General features: G+C 41.5%; 1 protein-coding gene across 1 annotated transcript in view; it reads left to right on the top strand.

The window, feature by feature from the left end:
- Positions 1 to 17,759, top strand: part of F13A1 (coagulation factor XIII A chain) — a 269,662-nt gene that overhangs the window by 204,008 nt on the left and 47,895 nt on the right. Inside the window, exon 13 of the mRNA XM_073631004.1 lies at positions 11,614 to 11,774. Coding sequence (XP_073487105.1) covers positions 11,614 to 11,774 — 161 coding nt within the window. The remainder of the gene's footprint in view (positions 1 to 11,613; positions 11,775 to 17,759) is intronic.

The raw sequence follows: 17,759 nt of genomic DNA, 5'->3' as shown, positions 1-17,759 counted from the left end.
GACTACCACTTGGTACACCATCCAGTCCCATCCAGCCACTGCACAAGAGATAAAGGCCCAGTGTGTGTATGAGGGCTTTATTTGCATACTTGTTCAAGATCAATGACTGAAAGCATGACAGCGGGGTAATTCGTGTTTTCAAAGTGAGAGGTCAGCACTGGTAGTCTGTTTCTTTCTTTTACAAAGGTTTTTATTGAGAAAGAATAAGTACAATAGCTTTATACAACAATGAGATGGTTACATTGTACAAAATATGAAAAGAAGATCCCTTCGAAGGGATACTACAGTGGTGGTACATTATTCGTTATTACAGAAATAAAATATTAAAATAATAAAAAAAGTTTTTAACATGAAGACAAGGAGTACTAACATTGTATCATGACAAAAATGGAATCCATGTCTCAAAATTTTGTTGTTCATTGGGTATATGTTTAGAGTAAACAATAATGGAGGAAGGAACAACAGAAAAAGAGCATCTACTCTTTTACCAACCATAAGATATTTATAAGTGAAGAAAAATAAAAAATTGAAATTTTGGTCTTATTTTATTTTAATTTTTTTTGGTTAATTCACATCACGGTAACCAGCAAAAGTGAATCGACTCCTTAATGAAAGAAAAAAAGAAGTCACTAAGGAGATTATATTAAAGACACATAAAAAAAGGTAGAGAGTGAGTTGAAAGCAGGAAATAGGGGGGAGTCAAAAAGAGAATGGAGGAAAGAAAGCAGAGAGGAAAGGCGGAAAGGAGGGAAGAGTCCATTCTACCGGGGGGGGGGGGGTGCATCCGGAGGCCACTAGATTGACAAAAGCAAATGATCAAACCTAGAGGTATGTTTATATGATATCCATGGTTGCCAGACTTTGAGAAACTTTTTGTGCGTGTCAGAAGCCAGGGATGTTAATTTCTCATTTCTCATTATATCGTTAAAACGCATTGGGGTTTTCCATGACCACGCAATGGTCAACTTAGTTGCATTGAAAAGGTGTAAGGCCAATTGACGCTCTGGGCGAAGAAGTTCTAGGATTGGTCTGCAGAGGAGGGCTTCATATGGATCTCTCTTTAGGTTAGAGTGGAGCATATTGCGTAAAAGGGTGTAAACTCTGACCCAAAGTCTACAAACCTTGGGACATGTCCACCATATATGAGCCATAGTGCCCTCCAGCAAACAACCCTGGAAGCAATGAGAAGGATAGGAGGGGATAAAGTGAGCTAGCCTAGCAGGCATATAGTACCATCTATAGAAGACCTTGTATGCATTTTCCAAGATCAGGACATTTCTAGAGGTTTTTGTAAGAGAAATCGTCATAATCTGAGGTCTTCCTCCCATTGGAGGTGGTATGATCTCACTGGGGGTTTCCTACTAGAGATGATAGGTAGTCTGTTTCTTTCATGACAGGCTTGTTTAAAGTGACATCTGATTGAGCATTAAGTATTCAATAATCAAGAGGTAAAATTAGTGCCTTTGACAGCTCTTACTCTGCTTCCCAATGCACAGATCGTCACAAGAGTACTCAACAAGTGTGCTGCTATTTCTGTAATTTTTGGGTATGAATGGTAATTTGAAAATAAGGCTGATGTCTATCAATCATCCAGTATTTGGAACTTATTCTAAAAAATAGTATGTTAATTAGAAGAACATCATTTAGCTTAAATTTAATGCTGGATTCATGGTAAAGCATAAATAAACAGCATTATAAACTGAAAACATAAATAAGGCAGCGCTAGTAACTAAAATAACTTAAACTTGTATACAAATGTGATGAATAAAGTATAGTGCTGTATGAATAAAACAGTGCTGATTTTGCAAATAACTCAACATATGTGCAAAAGTGATAAACATGAAAAGACAAATCCAACTTGAGTCACAGTGAATGAAGCACTAGTGAGTAATCTATTCTGGGTGAAGCACCTTTTGTGGAACATTGAAATTTGTCACTATTTGGAACAGCAAATTATTTAAACTCTCAGTTTATGGGTGGAATCTTTCTTATGGATGGTGGAATGGACACTGGTTTAATTGAACTGGACTCAATTTGGATTTGTCTTTTCATGCTTATAACATTTGCGCATATGTTGAGTTATTTGTGAAATCAGCACTGTTTTATTCATACTGCACTATACTTTATTCATCACATTTGTATATATGTTTAACCTCCCTGGCTGTATGATTATGTCCGATTTTTGATGCTGAAAGCGGTACAATTATTTTGCATGGAAATTTGGCGTTTTATATTGTAGGCCTGTAATTCTTAGGAATAACACACTTAAATCTGTCCACACAAGAGTCTAGTAGACATCCCAGGTATGATAAAGTTTGAAAAACGAAACCATAAATTATAATATAGTAAATAACTATAAATAATTATAACAAATAATAATTTAATAATAATAAAAATTATTCAATAATGTAATCAGATCAAAAACACTGAAATTTGCTCAATTGCAGAATTGTCACTGTCATTACTTTCAGTGTTTGATGACAAAATTGCCCTACAAATCGCTCAATTCTGCAAGTGATTCTAATTTATTATCGCTGTTTTCTAACTGGTCTAAAACACTTTTGATGTAAAGGGACATTTTTTGGTTGCTATGGACAATCTCCAGTTTCCAGGCAGAAAGAACAGTATTTATAATATAAAATTGCATGCAGGGCACTGGAAAAACCACTAGGGACAAAAGGGATGTGAAAAAAATTGATACAGTAATGTAACCTGTAAGATTACAGTGTACTGTATATGTATTGTGTTTTTTACTTTTTAAATTTGGCACCGTTCTCCGTCCCCATGCATCGCAGCGCTCGCAGGGAACAGAGCTCGGTTTTGTGATAGATCTGGTGGAGGACGGCTCGCACACAGAGAGGGGAGAAATCGCAGGATCCTGGGGACAAGGTAAGTAACCTCTTCCTGGATCCTGCAATGCGATCCCGAGTGTGGCTTGGGGTTTCCGCTTTTGGTACTGAAAATCCACCCCGAGCCACACTAGGGATTACCGTTTGGAGGTTAAGCTATTTTAGTTACTAGTGCTGCCTTGCTTGTGTTTTCAGTCTATATATAGTATTATTCCGTTTAAAAAGTAGCAGCTTTGACAGGGAGTATTTTATATTTGTGTTTTGTATTGAGTGTAGAGCTACCTGACTTATATTATTAAAAACGATTTATGTTTTAGAGCAGTGGTTCTCAACCTCAGTCCTCAAGTACCCCAAACAGGCCATGTTTACAGGTTTTCCTTTATCTTGCATAGGTGTTTTAAATCTGAGTCAAAGGGTTGGTATTTTGGACAGCTATTTTATCTAAGAAAAATTCCCAAAACATTGCCTGTTGGGAGTACTTGAGAACTGAGGTTGAGAATTACTGTTTTAGAGTGCATCCTTTTCTGCACATTACTGCATTTAAGAACACTTTTTGTACAAACTGTTACATTTTTAATGTGCCTTAAAAGAAAAATAAATGCAAATACATTTTGTAAAATGTGCTATAATGCAGTAAAATGTGCTAAAGGACAACAGAACGGTCGTTAAAAACATATGCTAAAACAATTCAATATTAGGAATTCAATGTCAAAGTTTAGACCAGGCTCTCCAAACTTTTCAGTACAAGGGCCAAATTGTATATTTTACAAACATTTATAAGCTGAAAAAAGTTATTTTTAGAAATGAATGAGTCCACCCTTTCACCCATCAGGTTCCCCATCATACCCTCCCCACATTAGAGTCCCCTCTTACATCAGGGTCCCCATCAGAATCTCCCTTACCATTGTAAGGCTTATAGCATCATATAGCAGCAGGACAGAAGCCAGTGCAGGTCTGGATGGAGCAAGTTCTGTCCTCCGGTGAAAGCTGGGGCAACCATGACATTTGTTGCTAGGATACTGGCGTGAACCTACATTGGAGATTGTAGTGGAGAATTCAAGCAGAGACCATAGGCAGCCTATGCTGGCCTCAATCCTTAATATTTGCACATTGAGGATACGCTTCTAACCTCAGCTGCGGGCCAGATAAAATCTTGTAGTGGGCCAGATGTGATCCACGGCCAGATACCTGGTCTGGACCCTCCTCACATCTGTACATTTTTGCTGTTGCTGAATGCATGTAAACTTACAAATAGCAAGATCTGAAGAATAGAAGGGGCACTTCTTCATTGGTTTGTGACAAAAGTCAGGACAATGCCAAAACAAGTCCAAGAAATATCCTTGTTAAGTGCTATAGAACATATTAAAAAAAACCCTGATATGCTGTTTAGTTAATATGATTTAAATGTTTTTGTCTAAGTTCAAATGTTTATATACTATTTTTTTAAATAAATATTGTTTGTTTACCATCCTAATTTTACATAAATAGCAATTCCATGACTCTTAGCAGGCAAAGTATATTGGGGTAATAAAAAGCCCAGCACTGCATGTGGACTTATTGACTGTGCAAGAATTCTAATGCCGCGTACACATGGTTGGAATTAACGACAACAAATATTCGATGTGAGCTTGTTGTCGGAAATTCCGACCATGTGTAGGCTCCATCGGACATTTGTTGTCTGAATTTCTGACAACAAAAATTTGAGAGCTGGTTCTCAAATTTTCCGACAACAAAATCCGTTGTCGGAAATTCCGATCGTGTGTACACAATTCCAACGCACAAAATTCCTTGCATGCTTGGAATCAAGCAGAAGAGCCGCACTGGCTATTGAACTTCATTTTTCTCGGCTCGTTGTACGTCACCACGTTCTTGACGTTCGGAATTTCTGACAACACTTGTGCGACCGCGTGTATGCAAGACAAGTTTGAGGCAACATCCATCGGAAATAAATCCAGGATTTTGTTGTTGGAATGTCCGATCGTGTGTACGCGGCAAAAAAGTTCTCTTACATGTTAGCAGAAGAGGGAGTAGCCCCTTATCTGAGCCATTTGCCCATGTGTTCAGATTGATATTCTTCCATGTAGTTTATTCACAGCATAGTCCATTCAGGGTAGTAAAAGAACTAAGGCCAAAACTTTTTTTTACATTTGGGAGTACCCCAGTAATTGGTTTTTCTTTTTTTATGCTATTGTGTCCCATTGGAGAGATTATCCTTTACTGCCATAGCCATAATGGTAAAATGAGAAGAAATTCCTCCAAATTTAAGGAAACCCCTGTTTAGCCACCAGGGTCAATGGAACTCAAAATTTCAGAAAGTTTCACTCTCAATGATAACAGTCCCTGGGATGAATAAAGACAGTAAATCTCCTTAATGGAGAGAGGATGTTCTAATCCCTCTCTACTTTATCCAAAGCTAAAAAAAAAGTTATGGCTTGATTTCTACTTTAACTAGAATCAAGAAAATCAAATAGTAACCCCACGCTTACTACCTGATGTTTGTATGTGGTAAATATGTAATATAGTGTAATGCAATGATTTATATCTGGCAAAAAATGAATTTAAAAAAATGTACACAAAAGCACTATATAGTCCTAATAACTACAATTTTGATGCAGTGCTAATTGCTAAATGCCTCCCTTTCTACATACAATAATGGATTGTTGGATTGACTTTTGTCAAATGGACAAATTGGAAAAACCGTTGTCGACCAGAGGCTGCAGTGACTGATGATTGTATTCTGATAGCACTGGGTCCCACTGTCGGAATACAATGTCCCAGTTGCAGCCCTTGATCAGTGTATTCTGGTAGCACTAGGACCCGCTGTCAGAACACAATGTCCCAGTTGCAGCCACTGATCAGTGTATTCTGATAGCACTGGGTCCCACTGTCAGAATACAATGTCACGGCTGCAGCCACTGATCATTGCATTCTGATATCACTGGGTCCCACTGTCAGAATACAATGTCCTGGCTGCAGCCACTGATCAGTGTATTCTGATAGCACTGGTTCCTGCTGTCAGAATACAATGTCCCGGCTGCAGCCACTGATCAGTGTAATCTGATAGCACTGGTTCCTGCTGTCAGAATGCAATGTCCCGGCTGCAGCCACTGATCAGTGTATTCTGGTAGCACTAGGTCCCGCTGTCAGAATACAATGTCTGGGCTGCAGCCACTGATCAGTGCATTCTGATATCACTGGGTCCCACTGTCAGAATACAATGTCCTGACTACAGCCACTGATCAGTGTATTCTGACAGCAATGGGTCCCGCTGTCAGAATACGATGTCTCAGCTGCAGCGACTGATCAGTGTATTCTGATAGCACTGGGTCCTGCTGTCAGAATACAATGTCCCGGCTGCAGCCACTGATCAGTGTATTCTGATAGCACTGGGTCCTGCTGTCAGAATACAATGTCCTGGCTGCAGCGACTGATCAGTGTGTTCTGCTAGCACTGGGTCCCGCTGTCAGAATACAATGTCCTGGCTGCAACGATTGATCAGTATATTCTGCTAGCTCTGGCTCCCGCTGTCAGAATACAATGTCCCGGCAGAAAAAAATTCCTCCATTCAGCTCATTTGTGGGGATGGAGAAATCTTTTTTTTTTAATTCAGCCAGCACGTCTATGGCCAGCTTAAGAGCAAAGCTTACCCTGTGGCTTACTAGAATCCTCTACATGGACTCATTCTCACATGCAGAAGCTCTTGCTGCCTTCTGAAAAATAATCTATGGTCAATTACGATGCCTCCGTTCAAATGGGTCACATTTGGCGGAGGTGCTGCCCACTGAATGTGACATACAGTTAAACTTTTGTCACAAAGCAAATGTCTGAAGAAGCATTAAAGGTGCAATGCTCTATGAGAGGGCAAGACTAGGCAGCATAGGCGTGCGCACAGGGTGTGCCGGGTGTGCCCAGGCACACCCTAATCCCCCCATGCGCATTATTGTTATCGTTCTGTGTAGCAACAGGAACATGGGAAAGATCTCCCTCTTACCGGTTCTGCCATAAGAGAAGTGTTTATCCTTTTCTCTTTCACTGTGCCAGCAGGGAGATCAATGTGGCGGGGTCATATATATGTAGATACATACACATGCATGTATGTTTGAGCTTAAGGGTGCACACCCTAATGCATTAGGCTGTGCACACCTATGCTAGGCAGCCACAGAGCTCCCATGAGTTTGTAATAAACACTGTAATAAACATTGATAACAAGTGCCAAGCAGCTTACTTTTATTCTATAATTTTACTTTTACTTTATAGTTTGTATATTTTTACTTTATAACCAGCATTAACCACTTACAGACCGGAAGATTTTCCCCCTTAATGACCAGGCCATTTTTTTGCGATACGGCACCGCATCAATTTAACTGACAAATTGAAGTCCTTTTTTCCCCACAAATAGAGCTTTCTTCTGGTGGTATTTGATCACCTCTGCGTTTTTTATTTTTTGCACTATGAACAAAAAAAGAATGACAATTTTGAAAAAAAAAACAATATTTTTTACTTTTTACTATAATAAATATCCCAAATTTAAAAAAAACAAAAACAAATGTCATCAATAGGTTAGGCCAATTTGTATTCTACCACATATTTTTGGTAAAAAAAAACGCAATAAGTGTATATTGATTGGTTTGCGCAAAAGTTATAGCATCTACAAAATAGGAGATAGATGTATGGCATTTGTATTATTATTTTCTTTTTTTTTACTAGCAATGGCGGTGATCTGCGATTTTTAAATAGCCTCTGATTACTGTATAAATGTCACTGGCAGGGAAGGGGTTAACACCAGGGGGCGATCAAGAGGTTAAGTGGGTTCCCTGGGGGTGTTTCTAACTGTATGGGGGCTGGGCTGCCTGGGAGAAGAGAGAGATTGCTGCTCCTGATCACTAGGAACAGAAGATCTCTCTCGTACTCCCCTATCAGAACAGGGATCTGTCTGTTTACATTGATAGATCCCCGTTCTGGCTCTCGTTCCTGTGATCGCGGGTGGCTGGGGGACATTGCGGCCGCTGGCCACTCATATCGGGTCCCCCGCCATACAGCGGGCGAGCCCATGCGCCTACTATGGCTCCTTAAAGGTGCCGATGTACACCTACAGTGATTTGTAGGAATGTGCCGACCTACCACCATGTAACGGTGGTTAAAGAGGAGCTGTAGTCTGCTCACATAATTTGTAATTAAAAACATCTTTGCCATTCTGAAGCTTCCCTCCAACCACTTTGCATATTATTTTATATATACTGTGATTCTATACATATAAAAATATGCTGCAGAAATCTCCCTCCGCTAAGTCTGGCTGCAGCCATTTTAAATGTGGACAGCTGAAGCTGCTGCTTTTTCACTTCCTGGATTTACACAGACACACAGAGGCATACCTCCAGATCTGCAGCTTTAATTGGCCCTCTTATAACTCATGCCCCCTCCCTTCCTGGCAAACTCTCACGAGAGTGAGAGAGAGGGCTGTGCATGATGTCATAAGCCTAGGCTTTTTACCAGACAAGAAACAGGAAGTGGGCTGTATAAGGTATTTACTGGCAGAAAAAGTTAAAACAACAAGGGCAGAAGATTTAATAGATGGAAAGTTTAAAAAATGACTGAAGGTCCACTTTAAAGATAGAGGGGCATTTTTACTCTAAATTTTGTATGTAGCATTTATGTTTGTTAAAATGTTTCCTGCTTGTTTATTGTTCTTGTTGACAATCACAAGCAAGCTGTTAGAGTATATGTACCTAAAGGATGTATTGTACTTAGTAAAGCTGGCTATACACATTTTTTGTTAATTCAGCCAGTGGTCTGAATGAAAAAAAATAACAGATTTTTCCATCCACACAAGCAAGGTACATGGGGGAATCCACCTCCTGGGACAGTGTATTCTGCTGTTGTCAGAATACACTAATCAGCAGCTGAAGTCGATTGACTGCAGTCGCTGTTCGAGAAAAGTTTCAGAGCTTGCCCATTCAACAGATCAATCAAATGCAGGGGCGGACACATACTGATTAGAATTTTGATGCATGTATGGCCAGCTTAAAGTGGTTGTAAAGGCAGAAGGTTTTTTTTATCTTTTTGCATTCTATGCATTAAGATAAAAGGTCTTCTGTGTGCAGCAGCCCCCCCCCCCCCTCAGCCCCCCCAAATACTTACCTGTGCCTCATCTTCATACAGCGATGTTGCAGGAGTGCCTCGGCTGCCTGGGCTGAGACAGCAGAGCTGCGCCATTGGGTCCCATTGCTGTCAATCGAAATCAGTCAGCCAATGAGCAGAGAACGGACACAGGGAGCTACAGCTTGGCTCGGGTGCCCCCCATAGCAAGCTGCTTGCTGTGGGGGCACTCAACAGGAGGGAATGGCTAGGAACACAGAAGAGGGACCCAAGAAGAGGAGGATTTGGGCTGCTTTGTGCAAAACCATTATACAGAGCAGGTAAGGTATAACATGTTTGTTATTTTTAACAGAAAAAAAAACTAGACTTTTGTATCACTTTAAGTACAGGGAATTACAGGAGACTGATATCAACACAGATTCAGGTTGTTGCATGTAAACATATATTTATTGATTGCAAACCACAATGAATTAAACACATGCAACTAAAACTTATATACAGATGAGACAAGGATCCTTCCACAAACACCACATTCCCAACCTCAGTCTAAATCTGGCTATATATAGTTAGTTTTTTTTCATTCAGCCAGCTGGCTGAATGAAAAATAATAACAGATTCCTCCATCCCGACAAACAGGGTGGATAGAGGATTCACCCCCGTGGGGACATTGTATTCTGCTGGTGCTATCAGAATTCACTAGTCAGCATTCCGCTAATCAGAAGTCATTCAAATAATTGACTTCTGTCGAGCAGGGACAGCCACTAAACATGTGCAGAAAGAAAAAATTAGTTTAGTTTAGTGTCGGATAGATTCAATATGTTACTAAATTTGTTTAGTTGATTCATTTCAGGATTTGTTTCCTTTATTCATTTGCTAACAAATTCCAAATTTTCGCAACAATTCGAACTGGGATCTATCGAAAATTGATCGACCGATCTGAATTCTGTGTGAAGAATAGCTGGTTGCTAAGGAGCGGCCAGCAAGCCAGCCGTCGCGTCCTTAACAACCAATGACTTGGTTGTTATCGGGTTTCCCAGCTGACAGCTGAATGTAAACAAAAGAATTGCTGGCAACTAAAAATTCAGAAAAAAAGCAGCATGGCCCTTCGAGTCTGGTATGTGTTTTAAGGAAAACCCCACACCAAAATAAGAAAAATACAGTTGGGGTACCCCCAAAATCCATACCAGATCCTTATCCGGGCATGCAGCCTGGCAGGCCAGAAAAGGGGGGAGGGGTTAGCGACAGAAGTAGACATGGGGCGGGGTTACCCAGTTATGTCACCCGGTAACCTCTGCCCCTATGTTTACCTGTCAGATCGCCATGTCCCTGGACGGGAACAGTAGTTTTCAGGAAACAGCATTTTTTTTTCTGAATGGGTCAGCATGGGGACAAAATGCTCTGCCCCAGAGTACCCCTCCACCATGTTGAGGGCATGTGGCCTGGTATGGCTCAGGAGGGAGAGGCGCTCGCTCTCCTTTTTAGCCTGCTGGGTTGCATACATGGATAAGGGTCTGGTATGTATTTGGGGGGGACCCCATGACATTTTTAAAAAAAATTTGGCATGGGGTTCCTCTTAAAGTTTATAACGAACCCGGAGGGCCTGCACACCCTCCACATGCTGTGTTTTTTCTGAATTTTTCAACAAGCAGCTATTTTTCACACAGAATTTGGATCAGTCAATTTTCAGTCAATCCAAATTCGAATCATTCTGAAAAGTTGTAATTCATTAGAGAACGAATAAACAAAACAAAACTATTTTCATTCATTGTTTACGATTGCTAACAAATTGTCTAGCGGCCAGCTACACACAGATCGGAATTGTGTATGGCCAGCTTAAGTTCTATTGTATAGGGGATTGCAACAGCCTGATCTCAATACAGGTTCAAGTAGTTACTTTTAAAAATAGATTTGTTGATTGTAATAAAAAAAATACTGCATTAATTGGTGTTTTTTATTTTATCTCCGACTGAAGTTCAGACAGAAGTTTCTCATCACATTTCCTTCTTATGGGCAGCATCATAAAATTGGCCTTTTGGGGAATGAAACCTAGCTCTTCTATGCAGAACTAAATATGGTGTGGCACAGAAAAAGTCAATGTAAAATTTTTCTTTAAAGGTGGTCTGTAATTGTTGGAAATAAGTCACTGCATATAAAAGTCTATTGTCCTTTGTGTTTACGTATCTATGAACAACTTTTTTCTTTTTCATCTAAGCATAGATATGGCACCTTGTGGATACTTTTGAGCTGTCTCTTCATTTGAAATCACTTAGGAACAAATGATATGAATAGATTTAATTTTTTTAGAAACCTATTTATCATGAACCAAAAACTTCAGTTTTGAAAAACCATAACTCTTTGTATTTTCTGAACTTTTCTGTAATGTTCGCAATGCAACACTCAAGTGATTTACATTAACGCCTATTTATTAAAAGCAGATTGTGTGCTTGAAAGATACATTGAGCTACACAATCAGCAGATGATTAAATCAAGCACAAGTATTCCTGGCTGTGTATTGAGTGTGAAGAGGTGGAATTTGTGCATTACCTTTTGGCTACTTGCAACAGGCAAGATAAGTGGTATATATTTTGTGATATGTGGAAATGCAATTCAAATGACCTCTTCAGAATGTAAATTGTGTTTCCTCTTTCCCATTACATTTTTCCATTAGATAAAACATTGGATGTTAATATAAAAGCCAGTGAATACATGAGCCATCTTGTGGAACAGGCCTCTTTACACTTCTTCGTCACGGCTCGTATCAATGAAACAAGGAAGATAATGGCCAAGCAGAAGATTGTAGTATTGCAAGTTCCTGAGCTGCGCATTAAGGTTAGAACCACATCTTTGGAAATGAAATTAGACTGATGTTGTTGTACGTAAGAACATTAAGCTGAACCTTCCTATATCAAGTCCTTCTCCAGTATGCACTAATATGAGCACTGTTCTAATGTAAATGCAAATACAGATTAATAGGTTAAATTTTCTAGTGCTGAGACATAATGCAGTAGATTATACTTTTGTATCTAAAGTTTTAAAAGCAATATATTGTGTCTTTTCACATACACTAGCAAAGGTGTGCACTAAAGTGGCCATCATAATAATGAATGCAATCCAGTACCCAGCAAATATAGAGGGTGAAAAGGAGTTATGCCGCGTACACACGGTCGGACTTTTCGTCTACAAAAGTCCAACGGACGCTGACGGACTAAAGCTGGCTGGTAATCCGATCGTGTGTGGGCTTCTCCGGACTTTCAACGGACTTTTTTAGCCTCAAATCCGACGGACTTTAGATTTGAAACATGCTTCAAATCTTTACGTCGTAAGTACGACGGACCCCGAAATCCGCTCGTCTGTGTGCTAGTCCGACGGACAAAAACCCATGCTAGGGCAGCTATTGGCTACTGGCTATGAACTTCCTTATTTTAGTCCGGTGTACGTCATCACGTACGAATCCGTCGGACTTTTGTGTGGTCGTGTGTAGGCAAGTCCGTTCGTAAGAAAGTCTGCCGCAAGTCCGCCGAAGGTACGTCGGAAGTCTGTCGGACAGGCTGTCGGACTTTTGTAGACGAAAAGTCCGACCGTGTGTACGCGGCATAAGGATTAGACAGGAATCAGCACTGGTGCAAATGTATGTGTGCCCGTTAGAGCCACAGAAGGAGAATAGAATATTCATATTCTGGGCTTTTTTCAGTGGGATCGTGGCTCTACGCAGTTTTGGCACCTCCAGCACTCAAAGTAGGTATTCCCAAGGGGTGCTTGGATGTGCTGGAGAGTCTATTGATGTTGGCTGTCAAGGGATTTATTGTTGCTGATGGGTGTAGTATTGCTAGTGGGTCTATTGTCGCTGGGGAGGATCTACTATTGTGGGGTGGGATTGTCCATTGTTGTTGGCTGCTGGATGGTGTATTGATGCTAGCTGCTGGGCATCCATTGTTGCTGGTGGGGGACCTATTGTTGCTGGGGGGGACCTATTGTTGCTGGGGAAATCTGTTGTTGTTTGGTGGGGGTCTATTGTTGCTCAGGTAATTTATTGTTGCTGGATCTATTGCTGCTAGGGGGATCCATTTTCCTGCCTTCCTTGTTATCATCAACAAATTCCATACAAAATGATACATGGTTCTGTATTGTCAAAAAGGGGTGGTACTGGGAGGTAGGTATGGGGCAGAGCCAAGGGAAGGTTCTTGGAGGTAAGAAGGAGGAAAAGATGAGGATATTCCAAGGGGTAAGGGGGGATTACCTGCACTTATTCTCTGAGAAAAAATGCCCCGAGAATGTTGCAGTTGAACCAGCATATAACATCCATTGATATGCAATGAAAAATGAGACCAGGGTATTGTTAATATTATAGCTAATGATAACAACACATTTATTTACTTCCTATTTTTACTATATATGTACAGGTTCTCACAAAAGTGAGTACAACCCTCACATTTTTGTAAGTATTTTATTATATCTTTTCATGTGGCAACACTGAAGAAATTACACTTTGCTACAATGTAAAGTAGTGAGTGTACAGCTTTGTATAACAGTGCAAATTTGCTGTCCCCTCAAAATAACTCAACAGCCATTAATGTCTAAACTGCTGGCAACAAAAGTGAGTACACCCCTAAGTTTCTGTTTGCCCCACAGATGCTTAATAGGGTTTAGATCTGGAGATATGCTTGGCCAGTCCATCACCTTTACCCTCAGCTTCTTTAACAAGTCAGTGGTGGTCTTGGAGGTGTGTTTGGGGTCGTTATCATGTTGGAAAACTGCCCTGCGGCCCAGGGAAGGGGATTAAGCTCTGCTTCAGTATGTCACAGTATATGTTGGCATTCATGGTTCCCTCAAAGAACTATAGCTCCCCAGTGCTGGCAGCACTCATACAGCCTGTCCTTAGTCTGCTTGTTTTCAGCAAACTGTTTGCAGGCTTTCTTGTGTAACATATTTCATAAGAGATCTTCCAAAGGATGAATCTAAGGGGAAAATAATTCTGGGAGTATGCTATAGCCCCCTAACCTGAGGGAGGAGGCGGAGGTGAACCTCCTATCACAATTTGGATTAGCAGCAAGGATGGGAAGTGTTATCATAATGAGGGATTTTAATTATCCAGACATAGACTGGGCGGAGGGAACCATGCATTCGTCTAAGACTCGCCAGTTCCTAAATGTCTTGCAGGACAATTTCATGGGTCACATAGTAGACGCACCAACTAGAAATAAAGCATTACTAGATCTACTGATTACCCACAATACAGACCTGATCACGGATGTGGAAATACGGGGCAATTTTGGAAACAGCGATCACAGGTCAATTGGCTTCAGTATAAATCACACAAATAGAAAACATAAGGGGAATATAAAGACACTGAATTTCAAGAGCCAACTTCCCTAAACTATGAACCTTGCTAGAAGGCATGAATTGGGATAAAATCTTAGGAACAAAGAACACGGAGGAGAGATGGGTTTGCTTTAAGAGCATATTAAATAAGGGCATTAGCCAATGCATTCCATTGGGTAATACATTTAAAAGAACGAACAAAAGTCCTGGATGGCAAAACTCCAATGTAAAAATGCATATAAAAGCAAAAGAGAAGACCTTCAAAAAATACAAGGTTGAGGGATCATCATCAGCATTCAGACTTTATAAAGAATGCAACAAGAAATGTAAGGGTGCAATTAGGGTGGCTAAGATAGAACACGAAAGACACATAGCGGAGGAGAGTAAAAAAATCCCAAGAAATTCTTTAAGTATGTAAACAGTAAAAAAGGGAGGACAGACCACATTGGCCCCATAAAGAATGAGGAAGGACATCTGATTACAAAGGATGGGGAGATGGTGAAGGTATTGTATTTATTCTTCTCTTCAGTCTTCACGAGAGAATTAGGGGGGCTTTAGTAACCAAAACTGCAGTGCTTATCCTCATGACACATCACAGGAAGCACCCTCACGGCTAACAGAGGACGGAATTATAATTATACTTGGGAAACTTAACATTATTAAATCAACGGGACCAGATGGCTTGCACCCGAGGATACTTAGGGAACTCAGTCAAGTAATTGCCAGACCATTGTACCTAATTTTTACTGACAGTCTACTGACTGGAATGGTACCAGCAGATTGGAGAAAAGCCAATTTAGCACCAATATTTAAAAAGGTCCCAAAATACATCCCTGGGAATTACAGACCAGTTAGCCTAACATCAATAGTTAGGGGATGATAAGCAGGGCTATCTTTTTGCATGGGCATGCTGGGCAGTTGCCCGGGGGCCCCCTTGCCTGGGGGGCCCCACCTGCCCAGCGACCCAGGGCCGTCTTAACAAGCGGGCACCCCAAGGCACAGACCAGGGGCTACAAGTGTTCATGGGGCCCCATCAGGGCTGGCTCTGATCTAGGGGGATGCAGTACTCGCCCTTGGCTCGACTGCGCATGTGCAGTTCCCGGCTGGAGCCGGCGGAGACTGATAATCAGCATGGATTCATAAAGAATCGTTCTTGCCAAACCAATCCACTAACCTTCTATGAGGAAGTGAGTTGCCATCTAGATAAAGGAAGGCCCGTAGACGTGGTGTATCTGGACTTTGCAAAAGCATTTGACACAGTTCCCCATAAACGTTTACTGTACAAAATAAGGTCTGTTGGCATGGACCATAGGGTGAGTACATGGATTGAAAACTGGATACAAGGGCAAGTTCAGAGGGTGGTGATAAATGGGGAATACTCGGAATGGTCAGGGGTGGGTAGAGGGGTCCCGCAGGGTTCTCTGCTGGAACCAATCCTATTTAATTTATTCATAAATAACCTGGAGGATAGGGTAAACAGTTCAATCTCTGTATTTGCAGATGATACTAAGCTAAGCAGGGCAATAACTTCTCCACAGGATGTGGAAACCTTGCAAGAAGATCTGAACAATTTAATGGGATGGGCAACTACATGGCAAATGAGATTTAATGTAGAAAAATGTAAAATAATGCATTTGGGTTGCAAAAATATGAAGGCAATCTATACACTGGGGGGAGAACCTCTGGGGGAATCTAAGAAGGAAAAGGACCTGGGGGTCCTAGTAGAAGTAGGCTCAGCAATGACATGCAATGCCAAGCTGCTGCTAACAAACTGAATATTGACGTGCATTAAAAAAGGGATTAACTCCAGGGATAAAGCGATAATTCTCCCACTCTACAAGACTCTGGTTCAGCTGTACCTAAAGTATGCTCTCCAGTTCTGGGCACCAGTCCTCAGGAAGGATGTACTGGAAATGGAGCGAGTATAACGAAGGGCAGCAAAGCTAATAAAGGGTCTGAAGGATATTAGTTATGAAGAAAGGTTGTGAGCACTGAACTTGTTTCTGGAGAAGAGACACTTGAAAGGAGATATGATTTCAATTTACAAATACCGTACTGGTGACCCCACAAAAGGAATAAAACTTTTTTGCGGAAGGGAGTTTAACAAGACAATTATTATTAAAATTAGAAGAAAAGAGGTTTAACAATAAACTACATAGTGGGTTCTTTACTGTAAGAGCGGCCAGGATGTGGAATTCCCTTCCACAGGCAGTGATCTCAGCAACGGGCATCGATAGTTTCAAAAAATGATTAAATAAGCACCTGAACGACCAAAACATACAGGAGTATACAAAGTAATACTGACTTGTAATCACACACATAGGTTGGACTTGATGGACTTGTGACCTTTTTCAACCTCACCTACTATTTAACTATGTAACTACGTAAGAGGCTTTCTTCTGGGACAACAGCCATACAGACCAATTTGATGCAGTGTGTGACGTATAGTCTGAGCACTGACAGGCTGATCCCCCACCCCTTCAACTTCTGCAGCAATGCTGGCAGCACTCATACCTCTACTTCCCAAAGACAACCTCTGGATATAACGCTGAGCATGTGCACTCAACTTCTTTGGTCGACCATGGCGGGGCCTGTTCTGAGTGGAACCTGTCCTGTTAAAACGCTGTATGGTCTTGGCCACCATGCTGCAGCTCAGTTTCTGGGTCTTGGCAATCTTCTTAAAGCCTAAGCCATCTTTGGGGGTGTGGCCGGATGTGATCGTGGCGGGACGTGTTTCCTGGGAGCTCCAGCTATCCTCCGGTGAATAATCCTGTTTTCGTCCGATCGACTGGTTCCTATTGCTCCTATCTGTGGCTCATTGCTGGCAGAGATAGCTGGGCACAGTAAGATGCCATCCTCGGCGTCTAAAAAGCAACAGGCACAGCGTACTCAGCTGCTGCTGGAAAAGAGGAATCTCTGTTCTCAGGGAAGCATGGCGGTTAGCTCCGCCCACTCCTTCTCCACTCCTGTCTCCTCAACACAGTGCGCCAACCATTCGGCGGTGAAGATGGAGCAGCAGGGCAGCTCTGCCTCACGGGGGCTGGAGGATCCCTCTCTCCCTTCCCAGGAGATAGAGGTGGACACCGCAGCCATAACAGGTCCCATCCTGGAAGCTATGGCGGCATCAAAATCCGAACTTATGGGACACATAGATCTGCTAGCCTCTGAATGCAATCTTATCCGTCATGATCTTGATAAGATCAGGGGCAGACTGACCACAGCGGAAGATCGTATATCGGAAGTGGAAGATGCTTCTCATGCCCAGGGATCACAGCTAGAGGAACTTAAAGTTATGATGAGATCATTACAGCATAGAGCAGATGACGTGGAAGACCGCCAGAGAAGAAATAATGTGAGGGTGGTGGGGTTGCCTGAGGGGGCCGGGGAGACTGTTACTACAACTTTTGCGGAGCAATTCTTCAAATCCCTGTTGGCTTGAGGGATCTCCCTCCCACATATGTTGCTGAAAGAGTGCACAGGGTTCCCACTGGCTCT

This window comes from Aquarana catesbeiana, linkage group LG05 (genome assembly GCF_042186555.1).
Source record: "Aquarana catesbeiana isolate 2022-GZ linkage group LG05, ASM4218655v1, whole genome shotgun sequence".
Taxonomy (NCBI): Eukaryota; Metazoa; Chordata; class Amphibia; order Anura; family Ranidae; genus Aquarana; species Aquarana catesbeiana.
This window is presented reverse-complemented; position numbering and strand designations above follow the sequence as displayed.